Source organism: Trachemys scripta, chromosome 7 (genome assembly GCF_013100865.1).
Source record: "Trachemys scripta elegans isolate TJP31775 chromosome 7, CAS_Tse_1.0, whole genome shotgun sequence".
Classification (NCBI taxonomy): domain Eukaryota; kingdom Metazoa; phylum Chordata; order Testudines; family Emydidae; genus Trachemys; species Trachemys scripta.
In genome coordinates, this window is record NC_048304.1 from 82,895,432 (window position 1) to 82,918,399 (window position 22,968).

Here is a 22,968-nt window from a genome sequence, read left to right on the forward strand (position 1 = left end):
AATCTGATAGCTTTCTTTGATAGGATAACGAGTCTTGTGGATAAGGGAGAAGCAGTGGATGTGGTATACCTAGACTTCAGTAAGGCATTTTATGCGTTCTCGCATGATATTCTTATCGATAAACTAGGCGAATACAACTTAGACGGGGCTACTATAAGGTGGGTGCATAACTGGCTGGATAACCTACTGGAAAGGTATAACAAGTGGGGTTCCGCAGGGGTCTGTTTTGGGACTGGCTCTGTTCAATATCTTCATCAACGACTTAGATATTGGCATAGAAAGTATGCTTATTAAGTTTGCAGATGATACCAAACTGGGAGGGATTGCAAATGCTGTGTAGGATAGGGTCATAATTCAAAATGATCTGGACAAATTGGAGAAATGGTCTGAGGTAAACAGGATGAAGTTTAACAAAGACAAATGCAAAGTGCTCCACTTAGGAAGGAACAATCAGTTTTACACATACAGAATGGGAAGAGACTGTCTAGAAAGAAGTACGGCAGAAAGGGATCTAGGGGTTATAGTGGACCAGAAGCTAAATATGAGTCAACAGTGTGATGCTGTTGCAAAAAAAGCAAACATGATTCTGGGATGCATTAACAGGTGTGTTGTGAGCAAGACATGAGAAGTCATTCTTCCGCTCTACTCTGCGCTGGTTAGGCCTCAACTGGAGTATTGTGTCCAGTTCTGGGCACCGCATTTCAAGAAAGATGTGGAGAAATTGGAGAGGGTCCAGAGAAGAGTAACAAGAATGATTAAAGGTCTTGAGAACATGACCTATGAAGGAAGGCTGAAAGAATTGGGTTTGTTTAGTTTGGAAAAGAGAAGACTGAGAGGGGACATGATAGCAGTTTTCAGGTATCTAAAAGGGTGTCATAAGGAGGAGGGAGAAAACTTGTTCACCTGAGCCTCTAAGGATAGAACAAGAAGCAATGGGCTTCAACTGCAGCAAGGGAGGTTTAGGTTGGACATTAGGAAAAACTTCCTAACTGTTAGGGTGGTTAAACACTGGAATAAACTGCCTAGGGAGGTTGTGGAATCTCCATCTCTGGAGATATTTAAGAGTAGGTTAGATAAATGTCTATCCGGGATGGTCTAGACAGTATTTGGTCCTGCCATGAGGGCAGGGGACTGGACTCGATGACCTCTTGAGGTCCCTTCCAGTCCTAGAATCTATTAATTCAACCTGATTGAATTGGTCCTGTCAACCCTGGTTCTCCACTTGTAAGGTAACTCCCTTCTCTTCATGTGTCAGTATAATAATGCCTGCATCTGTAATTTTCACACCATGCATCAGAAGAAGTGGTTTTTTTACCCACGAAAGCTTATGCCCACATACATTTGTTAGTCTTTAAGGTGCCACCGGACTTCTCATTGTTTTCATGGATAAGACTAACACGGCTACCCCTCTGATACTGAAAAATGTTTGACTCACAGCACTAGTCTAAGGTGTCTGGTTAATTTTAAATTCATGACAAACCACAGCATGGTCGTCACTGTGGTGTACCCTTGAACATCTGGTAAAGATCTAAGAGCTAGAGCTAAGCTAGTGCTATGTTTGGAGACCTATGGGGGGAGGGGGAAAGAGTCACATGACCCTCCCCAAAATGCCGGGTGGCGGGCAAGGCCGGCATCTGTGGAGATAAAGGGGCAGGGCCAGAACCGGAAGGGAAGAGGCAGGGCCAGATCCTCTCCTCTTCCACCTCCTCTTCCGGCCACGCTGCCTGGTGCAGCACGCAGTGGCTGCATTCTCTCAGGCAGCTTCTGGCCACGCTACTTCCCTGGGGACGGACAAGCAGCATGGCCGGAGGCTGCTGGGAGAGTGCAGCCACCCCGCTGCATACCGCACCATGGGCAGCGTCCCAGGCAGGCATTGTGGCCGGAGGCTGCCTGGGACATGCATTAGTGGCTCCACATGCCAGGGGGACTGGAGCACAGCCCCCCCCGCCAGGTAACGTGGGATGGGGAGTAGATGGGAGAGCGTGGGGCCACCAGGCTGGGGGCAGGGTGGGGATGAGTCACATGGGGGGTCATGTGGGGAGGAGTCACGTGAGGGGGTCACATGGCGGGCGGGGACGAGTCACATGGAGGGGTCATGTGGGGAGGCCACATGGCCCCTTTAGCTGGTGCCCCCTTTGTGTCCCTCCCACTAATTGCCTGTCAGAGAAAGAAGTCTGGTACATCTTCCCAAAGCAAAATGTAACCAGGAAAGTAAGGCCATCTGAAAACGTTGTGGCGGGCTGGTGAAACTATTGCCGGACACCTTGCTGCCAAGAAAATGAAAATGCCCCGTCTATTATTAACTCTCCGCTATACAAAGGGCCAGCTACAGGTTTATAGGAGAGGTTAGCAATATGAGACTTTTGGGTTCACCTCAGTGTAACTGATTCACGTTATATAAATGGGAGTGGACCTTCAGATCACCACTGGCCTTCTCTCCTGTTGGAGAAATGGTACCTAGCTACTTATGCTGGGATCTCTATGTATCTGGTGACATTTGTAAGAAATTTCAATAGAAAATTCTCCAAAGAAGGAGGATCCAGAGAGCCATGAGGCTCCCACCAGCCAGATGATTTTATTGTGAATTTTAGATTTTTTTTCTTTTCTCTCCATGTATATATCTATGGAGTCCAGAGTAGCCAACAATATTAATATAAGATAACTGTTCAAAACAACCACCCTCTCTCGGCCCCCCACATTAGAGATAGGGGGCTTCTGTCAGCCAAATACAATGAAATATAGGAATATAAACAAATGCAACTAATTGAAAAATAGTGATTTTTTTTCTTTCTTAATTTCTTTGTCCAATTTTTTATTCCCTTTTCCTCTTCTTTCATGTTCACCCCAGTCTATATACCTGCATGCGGTACTGCTTTCCTTTTTAATTTCTGTCTTTTTATTGTCTTTTGGTGCATGTTCATTCTTTCTCTCTTTTATTTCTTTCTTTCTCCAGTTTTCATTGAAAAGCAACATCCCCTGTGCTCACACTCTTTCATATTCACATCATTCTTTGCAGTGCTATGTTGTCTCTTTCCCTTTGCTCACTGGTACTCAGACCTGGAAATTAGAACAAAGGCGCTGCTGCCTTTCAGTCAAATGTTTAACCCACTAGGTCCATTCTGTTATTCATCTAGAAAATTATTTTTTATATGAAAGCTGAGATTACCTTGAATCTTTATGGAGTTCCAAAACTGAAAGTGGGAGTACCTGTAACCGGACTTCATGAGTCTCATAGGCTGGCTCTGCAGATGTATGGTAGGTGTAGTTATATGTATTTACAGTTGTCTATCTAATCCCCCTGCTTCTTTGGATAATTTTAAATCAGTTGCTTTCCTGCTACTCTCTCTGTGCTTTAGAACTGCCTGTTTCTCTTTCATTTCCTTATCCTGAGCTCTCTGATTCTTTAAGCTGGAAAACACGTTACTACATTAAAATACAGCATTGCTGTGACAGCTGATGCTTTTTTTACTGGTTGATTAACAGGATTTGAAAATCTTGCTCTTCAACCATACTTCATGTCACTTCGCAATCCTGCAAACCCTAAGATGGCTGCAAATAACTTTGCTCCCATGGCTTTTTGCACTTACAGTGAGGGATGCAATACAAATACCTAGATAAACAGATATTCCCATTCCTTCTCTGTCTAGGAAATAAGCCTTGGGGAGGCTCTTATCGGAATGTTTGCTTTGAAAACTTCATGGAACAGGCTTGGGAGAAACTGTAATTCAGTTATTTATGTCAGCATTAATGCTACATTAGTCCACTGTGTTCTTGGAGCTGGAGACACATGTAAGGGCATGGCTACACTTGAAGATGTAGAGCGTTTTGAGTTAAACCAGCCTTCATAGAGCGCAGTAGGGAAAGCGCTGCAATCTGTCCACACTGACAGCTGTAAGTGCACTGGCATGGCCACATTAGCAGCTCTTGCAACGGCCACAGAGAGCAGTGCATTGTGGTAGCTATCCCAGCATGCAAATGGCTGCAACGTGTTTTTTAAATGGGGGTGGGGTGGAGTGTGACAGGGAGTGTGTTGTGTGTATGTGGGGGGAGAGAGAGTGGGTTTTGGGGGGGCTGAGAGCATGTCAGCATGCTGCCTTGTAAGTTCAGACAGTAGCAGACCCCTCCTTCCCCCCCCGCCTCTCTCTCTCACACACAGCATTCCACAGTAATGGTTGCTTTGTCTTGGAGCAGATAAGCATGCTGGCTGTCAGAAACGGAGCTTTAAAAGGGCATATTGGCATGCCTGCAGTGATTCCAAAACAATGACAAGAATGGCCACTTGATTTAGGGGGATTATGGGACGTTTCCAGAGGCTGAGCAGAGCGCAGTAATGCAACACCTCGTTCACACCGATGCCTGGGCATTTCAGCCAAGGCGCAACAAGCATTAATCTTCTCGCCGAGGTGGAGTACCAGCAGCGCTCTAGCCCTGGAGTCAGAGCACTCTACGTGCCTTGTCACTGTGGATGGGTAGTGAGCTAGGGTGCCCGGGGCTGCTTTAATACGCTGTAACTCGCAAGTGTAGCCAAGCCCTAAGTATGTAAAAAAGGAGATTGTAAACTCATTGGGGCAGGAGTGATCTTATATTTTATGTCTGTACAGCACCAGCTCATGGGGGACAACTGCGTACTAATGTAATAGACTCAGTTAGTACTTAGTAGTAGTCAGGGCCGACAAGAGGTGGGGGAAACCGGTACAAATTACTGGGTCCCGGCGGTCCGGAAGGGGGCCCGGCTTCCCCTCCCCCTCTCGTCGGCCCTGTTTAGCCGGTCTGCCCTTGCTGGGGGGCCTGAAAAAATTCCGGGCCCGGCTTCCCCGGCTTCCCCCCTCTTGTCGTCCCTGTTTAGCTGGTCCACCCTTACTGGGGGGCCTGAAATTTTTTTTTCACCGGGGCCCAAACCCGCTCTTGGCGACCCTGGTAGTAGTAGTATATTAAATACTAACTTTCAGGTTCACTTAGGGGCAACCACGTTTAGATGTTTTTCATTTACATGTAAAGTTTTACCTTTTCTTTAAACAAACAAGCAAACAAACAACCCCTCCTCCCTGCATCCCCAGTACCTAGATACATTAATTGAAACAATTATTACCACTTACAATCTACAGCAGTAGCTCAGAACAACAAAATAAAACCAATTATTATAGCAAGATTATTTTTTCTAGAGGAAATGTATGCAGGCTGTTATTAAATATAAATCCAAATTATGCAGGATGTCAGTGAAGCATGCTCATAGGAAATGGAGCATTTACTAATATTAGTATGAATCTGGCACAGGCAATGAATGTATCATTATCTGAAGACTTAGTGTTATGTTACATCAGCAGCTTTCCTCTATTACGGTGCTTTTGGATTATTATGCAGGTGTATAAATACTACAGACAATCCTTTGGTCTGGCAAATTTGGAGGATGGTTAAATCACTGTTACAAGATAAATCCAACTGCTGTTTTATAAGTCACCAGCATAAAAGGAGTTGCCATTATCCCAACATAGATAATATCAGAGTTTAGGCTATAGAATGACAACATTAGTAATATTTTCTAAAAAGTTTAGATAAACATCTTCAGATATGTTTCACCCACAAACTCAGTTGTACTGTTTCCACTATAGGCAAAATACAACGTTATAAAGAATCTTCAACAGCTGTTTTGCAATTATCAAAATTTTGACCTGAAGTTTGGTGTGTATCTATAAAATAAATTGTAATTACTACAGTTCTGTGTAAAATCTGGTAACATTACTGAGGGGTGTGTGTGTGTGTGTTTGTGTGTGTGTGTATGTGTGTGTGTAAAATCTCAACATTATAACTAACTTCCAATGAAACTACCAGCAGGACATACATTAACAATTTAATAACCACGTTACTTAAACTACAAACACAAATTACATCTTCAACAAGCTGTCAGTTCAGAAGTGTTAGTATGGACATTTTCCTAGATGGAAGCAAAATTTTGCTGATAATCAAATAGAACGAGAAGCAGAAACCAGGTCACTTACCGCAATTGCAAAGAACCAACTGCCATCACTTCATGAAAGGGAAATACTGACTTCTGATAACATATCTGTACTGAAGTAATAGTTAGTGTTTATCTTACTTCTTAACGGTTACTAATGAGAAGATTCTCTTTTATCATAAACTTCTAGAGCTCCTGGGTCTATTGATAAAGGGTACTTTCTCTATATTCCTGATCATGTACATTTATTAGGGTTGCTAAATGTCATGCATCGTGTGTGACACTGAAACATATCGCTTCCCGCACCCTAGCAGCTATGTCACACATCTGGCTCAGCTGCAGTTAAGCATCTGCTATCTATTCGTGCTTGTGGTTGGAGTGGGGGCTATTATGACACCCAGCTTCAGGTGGCCTCTGATTACTCTTGTCTCTGTTCCTCCTGTTGATGCCAAACCAGCATGGACTTTGCAGGGAAGAGGTAGCACTGGTGGTGGCAGTTACTGTTGGTAGGGAGTGTAGGGAGCAAAGGGTGGGGGCAAAGAGAATTTAATAGGTGGTGGGGAAGGACAGAGGACACTGACTGGGGACAGAAGGAGAGAGAATGGAGGCTAAGGTCTGGAAATGGGCAAATTGGCGATGCTAATGGAGACAGGGCCAGAAAGGTGGAGGCTACCCCAGGTTTTCCCAGACTCCTAATAACTTCTTAGGCTCTCTCCCTTTTCCAACAATCCCTGTTCCATATTCTCTCTCTCTTCTCCCCCTCTCCAGTCCCTACTCCCTTCAGTATCCTGGTTCCCACTTCATTACTGTTGTTGCATGACACCTGGAGCAAAGTCCTGCATGTCTGCCAGTTTTATATCACAAGACCTTCAGGCCACCAGCAAAGCAGGCACCTAACAACTTGTAGGCAAATATCCTCCCCTTGAAACTAAATCCTAACTACATAGTCATTTGAGAAGTGTGTGCACACTTGTAAAAGAATTTTCAGCTATTTGCGTGTTTAGACAGGTAGGGATGGAAGAGAAAAGAGAATAAAAACACCAGTTCTGTTGTGTGCAAAAGGGATATACCAAAGTCAACAGGAATACAATTTAACTCCACAGGGGGTTTGGGTTTGGTGCAACCAGTGACATACACAGAATAACTTCAGAAGCTATTTTCTGAAAGTGGTTTAAACATCTCAATATATATTGGAAGGAGAGCCAAAATTTGCCAATGTAATTTGCACCAAAAATAGACACACAGACTCATCAACTTTAAAGTCAGAAGAACATAAGAACAGCCCTACTGGGACAGACCTAAGGTCCATCTAGCCCAGTATCCTGCCTTTTGACAGTGGCCAATGCCAGGTGCTCCAGAGGGAATGAGCAGGTAATCATCAAGTGTCTCCTGTCAATATAGCACTATGTACACAAGTGCTTATGCCGGCAAAACTTAGGTCACTCGGGGATGGTTTTTTTCACACCTCTGAGTGACAAAAGTTTTGCTGACATAAGTGCTAGGATAGACATGGCTGTAGTGAAGACACTACGTACTCCAACAGGAGAGCCATCAGTGTAGGTATTCCACTTCCCTGAGAGGTGGTAGCTATGTCAACAAGAGAAGGTCTCCCATTGACATAGTGGTGTCTAGACCTGAGCCAGCTCTAGGCATAAGCAGACTAAACAATTAGGGCCCCGAGCAGCTCAAGGGGCCGCCCTATTCACTTTTTTAGAATGTGTTGTGTGTGGGACCCCCAAAATATTCCTGCTTAGGACCTCCAGTGAGCCAGCACCACCGCCTCTGAGGTCAGTATAACTGCATTGCTCAGGGGTGTGGATTTTCCATATCCCTAAGTGATGCAGTTATACTGACAAAAGTTTGTAGTATAGACCAGGGCTTAGTATGTTTCCCAGATCTGAAGAAGAGCTCTGTGCAAGCTCAAAAGCTTGTCTCTCTCACCAACAGAAGTTGGTCCAATAAATTATATTACCTCACCCACCTTGTCTCTCTGGATTTATATTAGGCATTTTTACAATCTGATCCCAGTGAATAATACTAAATTATTTATATGGTCTCTTAATGAATTGGGAGATAAATAGACTTGAGTATTAGGCCCAGGGAGGTGTTTCATAGTTAATCATTTTAGTATTCAAAATGTTTGTTCACTACTTAATAGTTATTTCTGGATTTTCAGTAATAACCCCAGACATGAAAAAATGAGCCTCATGTGTCTGCTTGAAGGGTCAGAAATATACAAGAAAAGCAACCCTCCCTCCCCAGTCTAAACTAATGCCACAGAAAAATGCAAAGCTCTTAATCTGCTTTACACGCGATTTGAAAATAAGGTTAGTTCTTCGGTCCAGCAGCAGTAAGAAGTAGTAATGGGGAAGTATGATGAATTAGTGGGAAAAACATATTTTTGCAAAAGAATATCCAATACATTAATAAAGGGTGATTTTTTTAAAGCTTTGATAAAAGGTTTGAAATGCCCTCTCTGAAGTTTATCTCATTAAAAGTGCCCTGAAAGGGTTGTATTCTCAAATAACTGACTCCTGATTCACCTTTTTTCCTCCCTCAGATCTTTTAGGTTGCAGGATTTGATGTTTCTAACATATAAAAAGCCACATATGAAAAGAACACCCGAAATACCCGTATGTAGCGTTGTTCTAGCTGAAGTAGTCCCAGGACCTGAGGAAGAGCTCTGTGTAGCTTGAAAACTTGTCCTTTTCACTAACAGAAGTTGGTCCAATAAATGATATTACTTCACCCATTTTGTCTCTCTAATATCCTGGCAGCAACATGGCAACAACACTCCATTCAGCTTTTGAGATTTCTTCTGTCCCTGTGCTCAGGTAATGTGTTAAATAACAAAGACTATGAAAATGTTATTTCTGTTCTAAGAGTATTATCAGAACTATAATAATTTGTAAACACTTTGAGTGGGACTTTCAAAAGCACTCATTCTTATCTTAGCTCTGGTCATTGAAGTCAGTGGGAGTTTTACCACTGAGTTCAATGGGGATAGATAGACTAATGCAGAACACTTTTATAAATTCCACTCTCTGTTCTTAAGATAACTTAAATAAATGACTATCACGTATAACCTAACCACCCACAGCAAGGTCCTCTGTGTGTTTTCAAAACTAGCTTTGCTTGTTTAATTTTCTTCAGTGATTTTGAGACCTTTTTATTTTGTGGATAATGATTTTTATTATTTACTAATTAGGAAAGGCTCCCTTCCCCTCCCTCTCCCCCCAAGTATTTTTCTCTCACAAATGATATCAGGGCAATCATAGAGCTGTCAAAACCCTTGTGTCATGCATTGTCACTGATGTCACTGGTGCATCTGAAGTCTTTGCTCTAAGTAAGCAATGATATTTTATTATAATAAAATATTTTAGTTTCTTTTAAGTAGTGGTTTCCACCTGTTGTACAACTCCTGTGTCTGGCCCCATGTCATTACTATAACATAGACCAAGACCATCCATTCTAATAGGTCTTTTACATCTCCCAGTTTCTATCTCCCTGAAAATGCAAGAGTATTTTCTACGCCACATTTTGTTTCCTATAACACATTTTCCAATATTTTGGCCACTGTAGTTTTAAAAATTACAAGCAATGGGGCTTCCATACCTTGCTTAGAGGATGGAATAAATGGCCACACAGTAGCATGGGACCTTTCCTCATTAGATAGTGTTGAGTTTGAAATGTACTGCATGTAGGTTTTGTGTGATGGCTCATATCATAAACAGGAAACAGGCTTTCTTTTTGCTGATTAGCAGTTTTAATATTTTAATCACATGAGTTTTTGTTTTTTCTTATCTGACATAAGACTTTTTTTATCTGAAAGTTTGAAATGAGAGAGATCTCAAGGTTAATGAGAACTCAGTCATTGGTATCTTGTATCATTTCATTTAACAAAAATCTTTGTAGGAACCTTGAAAACTGCCCAGCCCTTTGCTTGCAAAATCAGGCTTTTTTGGTACATTTGACAATAAAAACCTGCATACCTGCTGTACTCGGCTCCTTGTCAACTGATGCATCCTTCTCCTCAACCATCTCTACTCTCATCCCTGGATTTTTGGTCTCCCTAAACAGATCCTGATATCCTGGCAATATCTCCAGCAATTCCTGGTCTACTTCCTCATTCTGATGGTCTGCATGGTTCACAGAGTTGGCCCTAACCACTGCACTGCACAGTCCTGTGGTGCTGTTCAGAAGTATCCCTGCATGGAAGCATTCAGTCCAGCTCACTGTAAAAGGGGCATATTTTTTACCAAGACCTAGACCTACTATTGCTGTCCCTTGTTTTATTATATAGGACCTTCATTCCCATTTTCTTTTCAGGGCACTGTGTTCTGCTTTGAGTTACACCCCATCTTGACCAGTCACTCAACCACCTGGTCATAGAATATCTGTCATGAATGACAGAGTTCATTTGGCCCTAGATCCCCTCTTCTCCCCTGATGGCTACCAGCACTTGCACATTGGCTTCAGACCAGTTGGCAGCACTTTCATATGAAGGTCTCCTTTGAGACAAGCCAGTGACAGAGTCAGAATAAGTTGAACAAGTCAAAGAAGAAGTTGATCGCTGTGAAAATAGTATGCAATTCAGCTTCACTATATGGAATAAACACTGTTTGCACAGGAATCCATCTTCCAGCCAACTGGACTCATGTGTGTGGAGTGCAGAAAGTAGACTGGACAGGTGACCTAATAAGAAATGATTGGTGGAGGTGGGATGGTCCTGGAGGTCTATTTGTACCATTAGCTATCGTGCCCGCAATCTCTGCCACCACTGGTGTAGGTGGAGGAGATCATAGTGGTGAGCCATGCTCAAAGGAGGTCTAATCCAAACATTGCTTATCGTGCGTGTTGGGAGCATTTTGTGTGTGGATGTGAGGTGTGTTACAGCTATGTTTAGGGGACCACATGGCAACTAGCATGCCAAATTTCTCTAGTAGAGACAAGGCTGTTAGGGGCTATTATGCCATCACTAGGCATTTGCCTTATACCTTGTCTCGTCATTTACACCTGGGCAAAGTGAATGTAAATTGCCACCATATCAGTTTTACTCTTGGCATTTACTAGGCTAGATCCTGGGGTGCAGTGCAACTCCACAGAGCACACGTGAGGGATGGTGCAAGAGTGGCTTAAAACTCAGCTTTTCAGTCCCCATACTGTGCTGCAGCTCTGTGAAAGGCCATTCCCCATGTGCTGAGTTAGAGCTAGGTGAGGGGTACTCTAGCTACAAGGGGCGGAAAACACAGTTATAGATTGTCATGATGCAAGGATGCCACTCCTCACCAGAGAGTCTGGCCTACTTTATGCAGGTATAAATTACTACAGGAGGTGCAAGACAGTGGAGAATTGGCCCACGGTATGGGAAATGTAATGCAAGTGATTCCCTTTTATGTTAATAGTTGTTAAACACATATGCTCAGTTCCTCTCGTTCTCAGCTGATATGGGGGGAAAAAGCAAAACATTCAAATGTTCCCAAGTGGCCAGAACTGCTAGCTTTACAGCTACTTTGTGCTGCTGGAATGAATGGATGACTGGATTCTTATTAATCTCCACCTAGCTGATCCTTCTCTAGAATTATTTTTTCATGGGTTCCACCCACCATTAAACGATTTAGTTCGTACTCCCTTCTCCCTATGGCTTACTCAGAAAACCAAAACAAGTCTAAAGAGAATGAGAGGAGGAGGAGCAGTGAATTCATTTTGTGGGTGACTATGTGGTTTCAGACAACAACTCCCCTGAATCTTGGTGGTGCTTGGAGTTTGAGGAGTTTTCAGCACAAAGGTGGGAAAGGCACTGAGCTAGTGTGAGCTATAGGATGTAACAATGTGCAAGCTTCCTGTAGAGTTTCACACCTTACGATATTTGCCCATGATCAGTGGAAAGTTGATGTTACTGTAGGAACAATTTCTATGACCTAAAGGTGATTAAAGCTGATAAAATTTCAGTGTATATTTTCTTTGTTTCCTACTGACGATCACAACTTAAAAAAAAAAAGTTCATGCTAAAAATAGGAAGTAGCACATACCGTAGTAAGAATAACGGCCAAATGTGGTCAGCTTCTTGAGGTGAGATTCACATCAACAGGCTTTATACATTTTCAGAGGTTCACTGACAGAGGAGTAGGATGCAAACTAAAACAAATGGAACTGTAGTGACATTATTTCCCTACGCATTTTGTGGTTGACATCTTTGTATGATAGGTAGGAAAGAATTTGGAGTAAGAAATAAATAAAATGAGTTTAACTCTGAGAATAATTTTCCCTTATTATTGAAAGAGGTTTGAGTGCAACAGGAATTCCATATTAAATGGGATACTCTCACAGCCTTACCTTTGCAGTCTCTAGAAGGGTTATTATACTGTAGTACTGGAATAACTTTGGGTCTGGTTTTTTCCACTACAGAAAAACATGTTCTGAAGTTTGTAATTCAGTGATAAATCATGAATCTCAAACCTGACACACACAGTTTTTGCCTATATGCAGAGGTTTACTGTGCGGGGTGGAGAGGGAAAGTAAGTTATTTAAGCTCTCTTTTACTCATGGAGTCATTAAAATGATGTGGCAACTGACAAATATCTTTGCAACCTGAAACTGGTACAATTAAAAGGAACTGAAAGCTTGGGCTTGATTCTTCAGCATGGTAGCTAAAGTGGTGCAACTCGATGTGTGGATGCTCATAATTAGATTTAAAACATTTTAAATGTTTATCTGTTTTTCTGTACTGGGCAAGCTAAATGGATAAACCAGTTTTAAACTTCTGTAAGTATATCCACACGAGGGGTTTCAGCAGTTTAATTAAACTAGTGCAGCTTCATGTGTAGACAAGCTTTAACAATGTGGAATTGTGTCCTAAATTTACTACCTCATTAGAAAGCTCATCAAGTAATTCAATTGCAGGAAATAATACTAGGTCAAAATATGTTATGCCAGTATGGGTTACATAGGTTGTAGCGAGAAACAACTCTGTCTGCGTGAGAAACTACTAATGTTATGGTGGTTTTAGTGCCGTGAAAATGGAAGTGGGTACTGTATATAAGTGCTTAAGCATTTTAGTGCTTCTGTCCTAATCATTGCTTTCATTGTCAGTAATGTCCTGATCAGCACCTTTTAGTGATTCCCATGTTCTAGGAAAACTATAATTTATTTATGTAGTGAATTAATAATATATTTTTTCAAATACAATGAACTCTTTTAGCATCTATTATCAGGGATCAAGTCTAAGAGGGTACAGCCTGCATTTATCCAGACAAACCACTTAGTAGATATTTAGAGAGTATGGACAGGGAGAATTGCAACAGAACTCTAGCAAGGCTCCTCAACTTGTGAATTTAGCTTCCACTCCTGCAAACATGCACTGTTATAGTTGTGAGTTTTTCTTTACAGTTTCTTCCATGTTGTTGTTGTTGATCCTTCATGCTAAATCAGAGTTCTTTAAATTGTTTGTTCTTAATTATCACTGAGGCGTCTTCTCTTACTCATTCTTTTCTCTTTTTAGGTAGCTACCATCTTTTATGGCTTGTGACTTCTGAACCTTATTCAAAATCTCCAAAGAGTAAGGGGGCACCTGAAATCTGTTGTCTTCCAGGAAATGCAAGGGCATGCAGGTTTTTTATTGTTACTGTAGGACTTAAATAGGCTTCTGGCATTCAGGTGAAGATCACACTGAACTTCATGCAAGAAATAAAATTGTGATTATTAATAGGATTTCTGCACTTCTCTCCCATAGAATTCTTTTGTGTTTTCATGGCTGTTCACTTTTGAAAGCAGCAATCTGTCAAAATAAACACTATGGTCTGAAAGATCTTTGGGAATATAACTTTAATCCTAAAAAGTCAAAAGCAATTGATAAAATAAGGACCGACATTGGGGAAGTCAGTTTTGTGTGCATAAAGTGAACATATCTGACACCCTGAGAGTCACCCAGGTTCTGAATTCTTCAACAGCATCTCTGGTAGTGCTGTAGTATAAAAGGCTGAGAGCTAAACTGTACTGAAACTCTTTCAAGGTTTGCCCTCTTTTTGAAAAGATACTGTCAAGTCTCTAGCTCCAATTAATTGTCCTTGTAGCAGGATTCTGAGGCATGTCTTCAGCAGGAAATACCGTAGGAAAACTAAGGCTATGTCTACACTACAGCTTATGTGAATAAATCACTCCCCTGAGCGACATAAGTTATACAAACATAACCGCGGTGCTCACAGGGGCTGGAGTAGTTAAGCCGATGGGAGAGCTCTCTTCCGCTGGCTTAGAGCGGCTGCATTAGAGAGCTTACAGCAACCGCTGTAAACTTTGTAGTATAGCCGTGCCCTAAATCTCAATCAGATAAGGGAAAGAGACTCCTTCCTTTGGAAAGAACTAAGGCCTTATCCACATGGGAAGGTTTTTCAGTATAGATTTTTCTACTATAACTATGCTAGCAGGGGCGTGCACAGAAATTTAAATATCATTCTTTTTGGAGGGACATGTTCTGTGCCCCCACAGTGGCCCCAGAGCTGGAGGAGCTGTCAGCTCCTGCCATGGCCCAGGGGCTGGAGGTGCTCTCTCTCCTTGCCGGGGCCCTAGGGCCACATGAGCTTGCTCTCACTGCCCTGAGGATGGAGCAGCTTGCTTTCCAAGCCATGGCACTGGGGCCAGAAGAGTTCTCTGCCCGCCAATTATTGGGGGGGGGGGGGCAGGCCCCTGCTTGCCTCCCCTTGTGCATGCCCCTGTATATGGGTACAGTGAAAGAATGTGTCCAACACTTCTTTGTTTATGCCAGCTTAAGCTACTTCCCTTGTGAATCAAAGTGTTTGTAGAAAAGAAAACTTTATTAAAATGGTCCCATTTGTAAGGAATCCAGAATGTAATGTAAAATATGTTCATCTTTGAATTTAGCCACAAAATTACCAGAGGATGTTAAAAGGATGGTCCCAAGTTGCAAAACTTGGATCTTGACTAAATCTGATTTTTTTTAAAAGCCCAAATATATACAATGGCTCAAACCTCATGTGGGGGTGCAGTGCAGCCTCCACAGTTACTCCAGCCTTTAGGGTGGAACGGCAGCTGTAAATAGTACTACACTGAAGCACCATGGCCTGCCTGCAAGTTAGGGGAGTGAATTCTATCCCTTCCCAGTACTCCTCAGATCCCCACAACTGTGGTGGAACACTGCTTGGGTGGTGGTGTGAACAGGACCAAAATGTATTCAACACTTGGTACAGAGAGCCTGATTAACCTAGTTCTAATATGAGTTAATCATGCTGTCTGAATCCAGTGTTAAAACTGTTTGGTCCTGTCCACACCAGTCCTAACCATGGTTCAGGGAGGAGAGGCCTCAGGAAGAGCCGTGTTTAACTCTGGATATCAGAAACAGCTCAGTTACTTGAGTAGGCAGGACATCCTCATAATGCTGTTTGATCAAAGATCTCACTTGCTGTGAGTACTTCCAGGGCTGGGCCCTAGCCTCTCTCTTTCTCTCTCTCTCTCCCCATTTCAAGTCCCAATTCCATTTGTTTTCTTTCTCCCTAGCTGCTTTTCTTGCTTTTCCTTTATGGGTGCAATCAGTGCAGATCTTGGCCAGGTTTGATCAACACACACATTTCCTTCCCACCTGTTGGAGTGCTAGTACCACAAAAAGAAATGCTTTTTCTTTAACTTATGGAATTCAAGTGGGGCTTCCTAATAGAAATTCTAGTAGTTAGAATCCTTTACATGGTCTCAATTGGTTTTGTAGTGACTTCTGCAGATTTCTGCTGGAAGATTGGCAGGCAGGAACTACTAGACCAAATTCTGTGTGACAGATGCAATACACTGGAAACACCGAATATTCAAAGATTATTATATTGAGATGTGACAGGTGCTATTGACACATGGAATATTCAAAGACTATTGCATCACCTTTATATGTTATATGTATCTTTATGGGCTGACTAGTGTTTGTATTCGTAGGTCAATGGGTGAGCGAAATGGTTCTAAACTAAATTCACCAACTCAAATCACTGGGGAGTAATGAATGCAAATTTTTAGTGCAGGTAACAAATCTGTGGAAGTTTCATACCCAGGGAAGATAGCGCATATACTATACCAATTTGTCCTGGTTCATAAGGCATGGCAAACAAAGAACTGTAAACTATATAAGGAGACTGTCCTGATCTGGGAACTGACATGAAACTGTGATCAACAGTGGCAGGCCATGTGAGAAGTGCCTGAAGTCCTTAATTTTATCAGCGTCCCTATGTGGAAGATGGCTGACTGCCTGGTAAATTAGATCTGCAAATAAACTATTTATTGTTTTTATTATTATATGTTTTCTCTGTAATGCTTTTGTTCTGAATAAATAGTACCTTGATTTATGAAAGCTGGCTAGTCACTGGTTAACTCTGTTATTGCTACTGAGAGAACAGGACTGCAGGTGCTTAACTATAGTGAGACAGGCTAAGAGAAACACAATGAATTGCAGGAATCTGCATCCCAAGTCCCCAGTCTGGAGAGAGTGCATTGTGGGATCCTTCCCTGAAAGGTGATGGCTAGAGGCTGAGACCTAAACAGGGTGCCCTCCAAGAGGTCATGCATGGGTCAGAGGTGCAGTTACTTTGGGAATTGTGACATGTTCTAAAACCTAGCTGGCATCTGGGGAACCAACTGGAAATTTTCAAGTGGAATTTCTACTAAGATTTACTTTATAAAAATACTGAAAAAAATCTCCTCACTGCTATTATGAAGGTCCAGGCTTCCACCCTCCAAGAAATAAAAAAGCTGTTGGAATACAAATCCTGAATTTATCCTGAATTTAAGAGTTTTTCCAAAGTGAGAGTTTCGCAGACTGTGTAAGCTTCACATTTCACACTGATCCTGCTACAAACAATAAGCTTATCAAAGCTTGCTTTAGAAAGGGGAAATATACTTGTGTTGCCAATGCAACACTACAGTTGCCTGAAAGTTTGGGATATCAACAAACTGCTACTTTATTTATTTATTTATTTATTTTACTAGGAGTGGCAAATGTACACTTGACCTCTGACAGCTGACATGTCTGCAGGTAATGTATGTTTAGGGGAAAGCTTGTGGGCAGGCAGGATTGTGTCACATACTTCTGGACCCTCATTTCTAATAGCTGAAATAACATTTTTATTATGGGGCTTACTGGGAACCCAATCCCACTGTCTTTGCTCAGGCAAAACTTCTCTTGAAGTCAGTGATGATTTTTGTCTGAGGAAGAACCACGTAATTAGACTCTAGGCTTTTATTGTAGATGTCTCACTTAAATCAGTCAGGAAGTTGTGACGCAGGTTATGGGTTGGGTTTGAGGTTTTGGAATCCTTTTCTAAGAGTCGATCTCATTGCCTCGTTTTATTTCCTAAGTGTGAAGCCGTGGTGAAGAGTGGTGGAGTGTGGAGGAATGCAAGCCAAAATGCAGACTCGTGTCAGATGTAACGGGAGGATTTTCCTGGCTGTTTGTATAATCCTCTTTATGGGATACACAGCACAAGGTAAAACTGTGAATGGTTGTTATTTCTATAATCCTCTTTCTAAACTGTGTAGCATAGGCCAAGTAAGTATACTATTGATTTTTAACGAATACTTGTAATTGGCCTTGAAGCAGGAATAATAAAACCTACTTTTTCTAAAATTAAATATTTTTTTTGTTAAACTTTCCATCAAGATAAGTTTTTGTATAATGCCAATGATAAAATTGTTTTTGGCAAGTTGATCTTTTCTGTCCTCCTTACATAGATGATATATGTATTAGTATTAGTATTTATTTTATAAAAAACATTATTTAAATGACGGACATGGCAAGTTACAGAAGTTCTATATAAATGTCTTAGCCGACTGTTTTTGTAGTGGCTGGAATATATCAGCATCACGCTATGATCATAGTAATCTACAGATTTTTCAATCAACTGAGTCTGAAATACAGCAATCTAAAATGGATCTAAATTTCAGGAAGTAAGGACTTCATTGGAGTTGTTTCAATCAACAGTGAGGCTAATAAATCACCTGCAGATAATATGTAAAATTACAAAATGTTACTTTGTAAAAGCAACTGTGGTGCCCAATTTTGCACCCTGGAAATGCATTGACTTTAGTGGGTTTGTTTGCACGTCTATCTGATTGTTGAATGCAAGGTCTTAACAGTTAAGCAAATATTTGAGAAGATGCGTATTTCCTATATTATAGCTTCACTTGTTTCATGGGGAAATAGGAAATTTGTGTAAGTATGGGGAAGTTAAGGGTTTGATTCAATACAGCAAAAATTACAACACTGTGGAATAGAACAGTTAAAAGGAAATGTTGATTCACAATGACACAGACATTCTGTATTTATTTCTTACAAGAGGCATCTAGTTTTCAAGCCACGTATGTATAATTTCCTGTAGAGATATTATCACAGCGATATGCATTAATTAGATACCTACTGGTGTTTTCATCCTAAATATTGTTTTCTTTGGATGACTATTACCTGAACTTTTTGCACACAAATTACTCGGGGTGTGGTACATGTTACTTTTTACATTTATTAAAAACAGACTTTACTTTTAATAATATACAAACAGAAGAAATAACAATGAAAAGGAAAAGGTACTATGAGAGAGATGTGGAATAATGGCTATACGTATCTCTACAAACACATTCTTTCTCCTGTAGACGAAATGTGTGCATGAGAAGATTGGAAGAATGATTCAGTACAGTATGGTAACAGACCATGTTAAAAGGAACTGTAATTACAGAGAAGAGACATTCCCAAAGAACAAAATGAAATTAGACTAAAATACCAAAAGAAGGAGAATATAACATGAGGCTTCAGATGCAATTAGTTAATGATACCAAAAGAAGGATGAAAAATTTAATCCTAAATGTATTTTTGATGGTTTCAAGTGTTTTGTTTGTTGGTTTATTTTTTATTTTGCTCCTCTGAAATGTTTTTAAGAAAGCTTTTGCAGCCGAACCTTAGATGTGAATGTAGGTTAGACATTGTGGGAGGAGAGGAAGTGAAAGAGCATCTAAAGAGTGTTTAGTGAACATCTGCAGCAGCTACTTTCCAAGAAGTCAGTAAATACGCACTTCAGTCTACTCTATAAGGCCTTATTATTAATGGGCAGATCCCACAGGGAGGGTTGGGGAGGAAATCTCTGTGAGGATTCTTTAATGGAGATTACCTCAGAATTGTTCTGTTGAGGAGGTAGGTTACCTTTGGCAGATTCTGGGGGATCTGCTGGAGGCTAGGACAATCCACAGGAAGGCTCCGTGCCTCCACACCAACTCTGGCACCTGGCAGCCAGAGTGTGGTTGGCATCTCACAAGACAGGACCCATGCTTTCCACATTGTTATGTGCCTTTCCATGCTGTATGTGTTCTTTTCATACATGTCCATTTAATTCTGAAATCTACTCCTTTGTGTTGTCATAAGAGACATGGAAGTTCATCTAGCTGTTTCATATGGAATTTCTTCAGTGTTTGGAAGATGTGTCCATATGGATATAATATGAGATACAGGAATATTATTTAGTGATAGTACTGGTTAATTTAAAAATGTCTTGTCAGAATTGTTTATGGTTGGGTAATCACTAAATATATACATATCATTATAACTACCAGCTTCCTGATCAGGAGTTCATAAAGTAAAATAATCCCTAATATTGACTACAGTAATTCATACTAATAATGTACGAATAATTTGATCAGGTGTTCCAGTGCAGAAAGCAAGATTCCAGAGGGTAAAATGCAGACCTGACATCTTGTCTGCTAACTGCATTGAAGAAAAAGGACCGTTGTTTGAAATTTCTGAAGGTGGAGCTAACAGAATCCTCCCTCCCAAGGCTGATCCATTTCTGTAAGTAAATGAATTGTCCCTTCAGTATTTATGGTTGGCATCAATAAGCTTTCAGTATTCTTAGCTAAGGCGCTTACATCTTTGACTTTTAATGTACATAAGAACCACCACACTGGTCAGACCAATGGTCCATGTAGCCCAATGTCTGTCTTCCAACAGTGGCCAATGGCAGGTGCTTCAGAGGGAATGAACAGAACAGGGAACCATTGAGTGATCCATCCCCTGCCACATCCACTTCCAGCTTCTGGCAAACAGAGACTAGGGATATTCAGAACATGGGGTTTCATCTCTTACCATCCTGGCTAATAGCCATTGATGGACCTATCCTCCATGAATTTATCTAGTTCTTTTTTGAACCCTGTTATAATTTTGGCTATCTATCTAATCTATCTATCTATCTATCTATCTATCTATCTACTGTTATGCATTTGATTTTCCTTTGCATGTTGAAAGAGCATTAATTTTTAAAAGTGATAGTACAAACATGGCTAAGATTTTGACATTTACAATAGACTGGTGTGGATGATCATATTTCATTAAAGTCTAAGGAGACAAACTGGTATATTGTGTAGGATTTGTCATAGCCAAACAGATCAATGCCCATTAAATTTGGTATCCCACCTCATGCAGTGACAAATCCTCAGTATTTCTAATGAGGGTACAATCCAGCCCCCGTTTTCAGCAATACACCTAGCCACTTGTGCAATATTATATACGGCGATCTGGAACGGAAATACTGTTTCCTGATATCTTTGATGATCAGCATATGTTCTTAAACCTGAGGCTTGAATTCCATTATTTTAGCTTGTATGATCATAAAAGTGGTTGGTCATAAAATTTCCCTTTAAATAAATCTATTGATGGTATTTGACCTCCTTAGCAGTCAATTCTCAATTTGACTGCATGCTGTGTAAAGCATTTCCTTCTATTGATCTAAATTCACCTGCCATTAAGGGGTAGGACTCTTGCTAATCCTGAGGAATGTAAACTCCTTAAGCAATGGATATAAGGATTTTTGGCCCAAAAGGGCACTTTACCAGGAAAGAAAGGTCTGTGATCCCAGGGAGGAGTGGCTGTGTTGGCCTTCCGAGACATAGGCCTTGTCTACACTACCGGGTAAGTCGACCTAAGTTACGCTACTCCAGCTACGTGAATAATGTAGCTGGAGTCGACGTAGCTTTGGTCGACTTACTGTGGTGTTTACACCATGCTGTGTTGACAGGAGATGCTCTCCCTTTGACTTACTTTAATCCTCTCGTTCTGATGGAGTACCAGAATTGACCAGAGATTGCACTGCGGTCGATTTTGCAGGTTTTCATTAGACCTGCCAAATCGACCCCCTCTGCATCGATCCCCGGTAAGTGTAGACGTGGTCAAAGTCTCTCCTGCCTATTCTCTGCTGAGAGCCACTCCTTTTTTCTCCTGGGCTGCTTTTAAGCCTCGCTACCTCTCTTGGGTGCTGCTGATCCTACCACTGCCTCATATTGAGAAAACCTGCATAGTACTTTCAAAAGACAAGCTTTGGAGCTTAAAATCATAACTTTGCTAGACACTAAAAATCATGATCTTAATAAAGACACTGGATTCATGGCTTATTACAACAATCTGTTACCCACTAACCCTTCTTTTTATCCTATGACTAGGGGTGTTAATGGGCTACTTCACCTTGAATGGTCTCTTATTTTAGCATACATAGTTCACACATATTCTATCTGTTTGACCATGTATTTAGCTGTGACACTTTGAGTACATTTCCCAGACCTGAAGAAAACTTCTGTGTAGCTCAAAAGCTTGTCTCTCTCACCAGGGCCAGCTCCAGGAACCAGCTTAACAAATAGGTGCTTGGGGCGGCCAACGGAGAGGGGCAGCATGTGCGGCAATTTGGGGGCCGCAGGTCTCTCACTCCCTCTAGGAGCGAAGGACCTGCCGCCGAACTGCCGCCGCCGATCGCGGCTTTTTTTCCCCCCCCCCCAATTGCCATCGGTCGCGATTGCGATCGCAGCATTTTTTTTTTTTTTTTTTTTTTGCTTGGGGCAGCAGAAATGCTGGAGCCGGCCCTGTCTCTCACCAACAGAAGTTGGTCCAATAGAAGATATTACTTCACACACCTGGTCTCTCATTGAGAAAAGGCACAGTTCAGTATCAGCTGATGGGTGTTAAGCAGAATGGGACAATCACATTTGTCCTTATGAGTAAATTGTATTGTGATTTTTCTCGTATATTTCAGGATGAAGAGCTTTCAGGAGCAACCTGATATTTTCTCACTTTCTGGTGAGGAATCTGGATCTGGGGCTGACGACATACCTGAAACAGAATCAGAATCTGGGTCAGGAATTAATTACAATGTTGAGTATCCTAACTTGTCATCTTCTGGCTTGGTGCAAAAAGAGGAGTTAAAGCAGGAACTAACAAATGAAGATTTAATGCTGTAAGAAAGAAGACTTTATCTCTGTCATGATGATTATTTACAGCACTTCTTCTATGTTGTATAACTAAGTGATTAGTCTTAGGACAAACAGTTTTATAAAAATTATAATCCAACAAAAGTGCCTTATAATCTTTATTGCTTTTCTTTGCTAAAAAAATCTTTGTTAAATGTGACCTTACCTACATTTATATGTGCATTTTATATCTAAGCTTCGGATATTTCTGAAATCATGGGAAGATGGAATCTAAAAGATCCATGATAGTCTTGCTTGAGACAAATACTAGTATAGAAAAGAAAATGACTGGAAAATATTAGGTATGTGTATTCAAGCAGCAATCCAGGAGTCTCAGACATACAAAGTAATGTAACTAAAAGTAAACTTTCCCAAACTTTTTTTTTGCCCCCCCCTAGATAATTTTCTGTATAAAGTACCAGTAACCTTATTTGTGAAATTAATTGTTTGCTATTATAAAATGTATTCCATATTACACAATAACTAATACAATGTTACTTTAATTATTAGACTTTTTATAACCCCCAGTGGGCCTCAATACAATATATAATATAATTTTGGCTGTTCCTGTTAGTATAAATGACATGGTCATGTAGGTCCAAGAATCATGACCCCTTCTACATTCTTTCTGTGTGACTATTATTAAAAGTGGCTAAAGAACAACTGCACTTGTTATATTTTAAATTTCTGGCTGAATATTTTTCCTTATATTTGCATCTACTCAGTTGTAATACTATTAAAATTTTAATGTAACCAAA

At 41.0% G+C, this 22,968-nt stretch overlaps 1 protein-coding gene across 1 annotated transcript; it reads left to right on the forward strand.

Moving 5' to 3' along the window:
* Window positions 1-17,216: 17,216 nt before the first annotated feature.
* On the forward strand, window positions 17,217-22,968 carry SRGN (serglycin). Its single transcript, XM_034776994.1, has 3 exons — window positions 17,217-17,424; window positions 19,622-19,769; window positions 21,997-22,968. The coding sequence occupies exons 1-3, from the start codon at window positions 17,334-17,336 to the stop codon at window positions 22,199-22,201; spliced, it is 444 nt and encodes a 147-aa protein (XP_034632885.1). The 5' UTR covers window positions 17,217-17,333; the 3' UTR covers window positions 22,202-22,968.

Bases quoted from the DNA above. Each gene is read 5' to 3' on its own strand.
- SRGN (XM_034776994.1), top strand. From the start codon at position 17,334: ATGCAAGCCAAAATGCAGACTCGTGTCAGATGTAACGGGAGGATTTTC. The intron at 17,425-19,621 runs GTAAAACTGTGA...TAATTTGATCAG, and splicing joins TATGGGATACACAGCACAAG to GTGTTCCAGTGCAGAAAGCA. The intron at 19,770-21,996 runs GTAAGTAAATGA...CGTATATTTCAG, and splicing joins CCCAAGGCTGATCCATTTCT to GATGAAGAGCTTTCAGGAGC.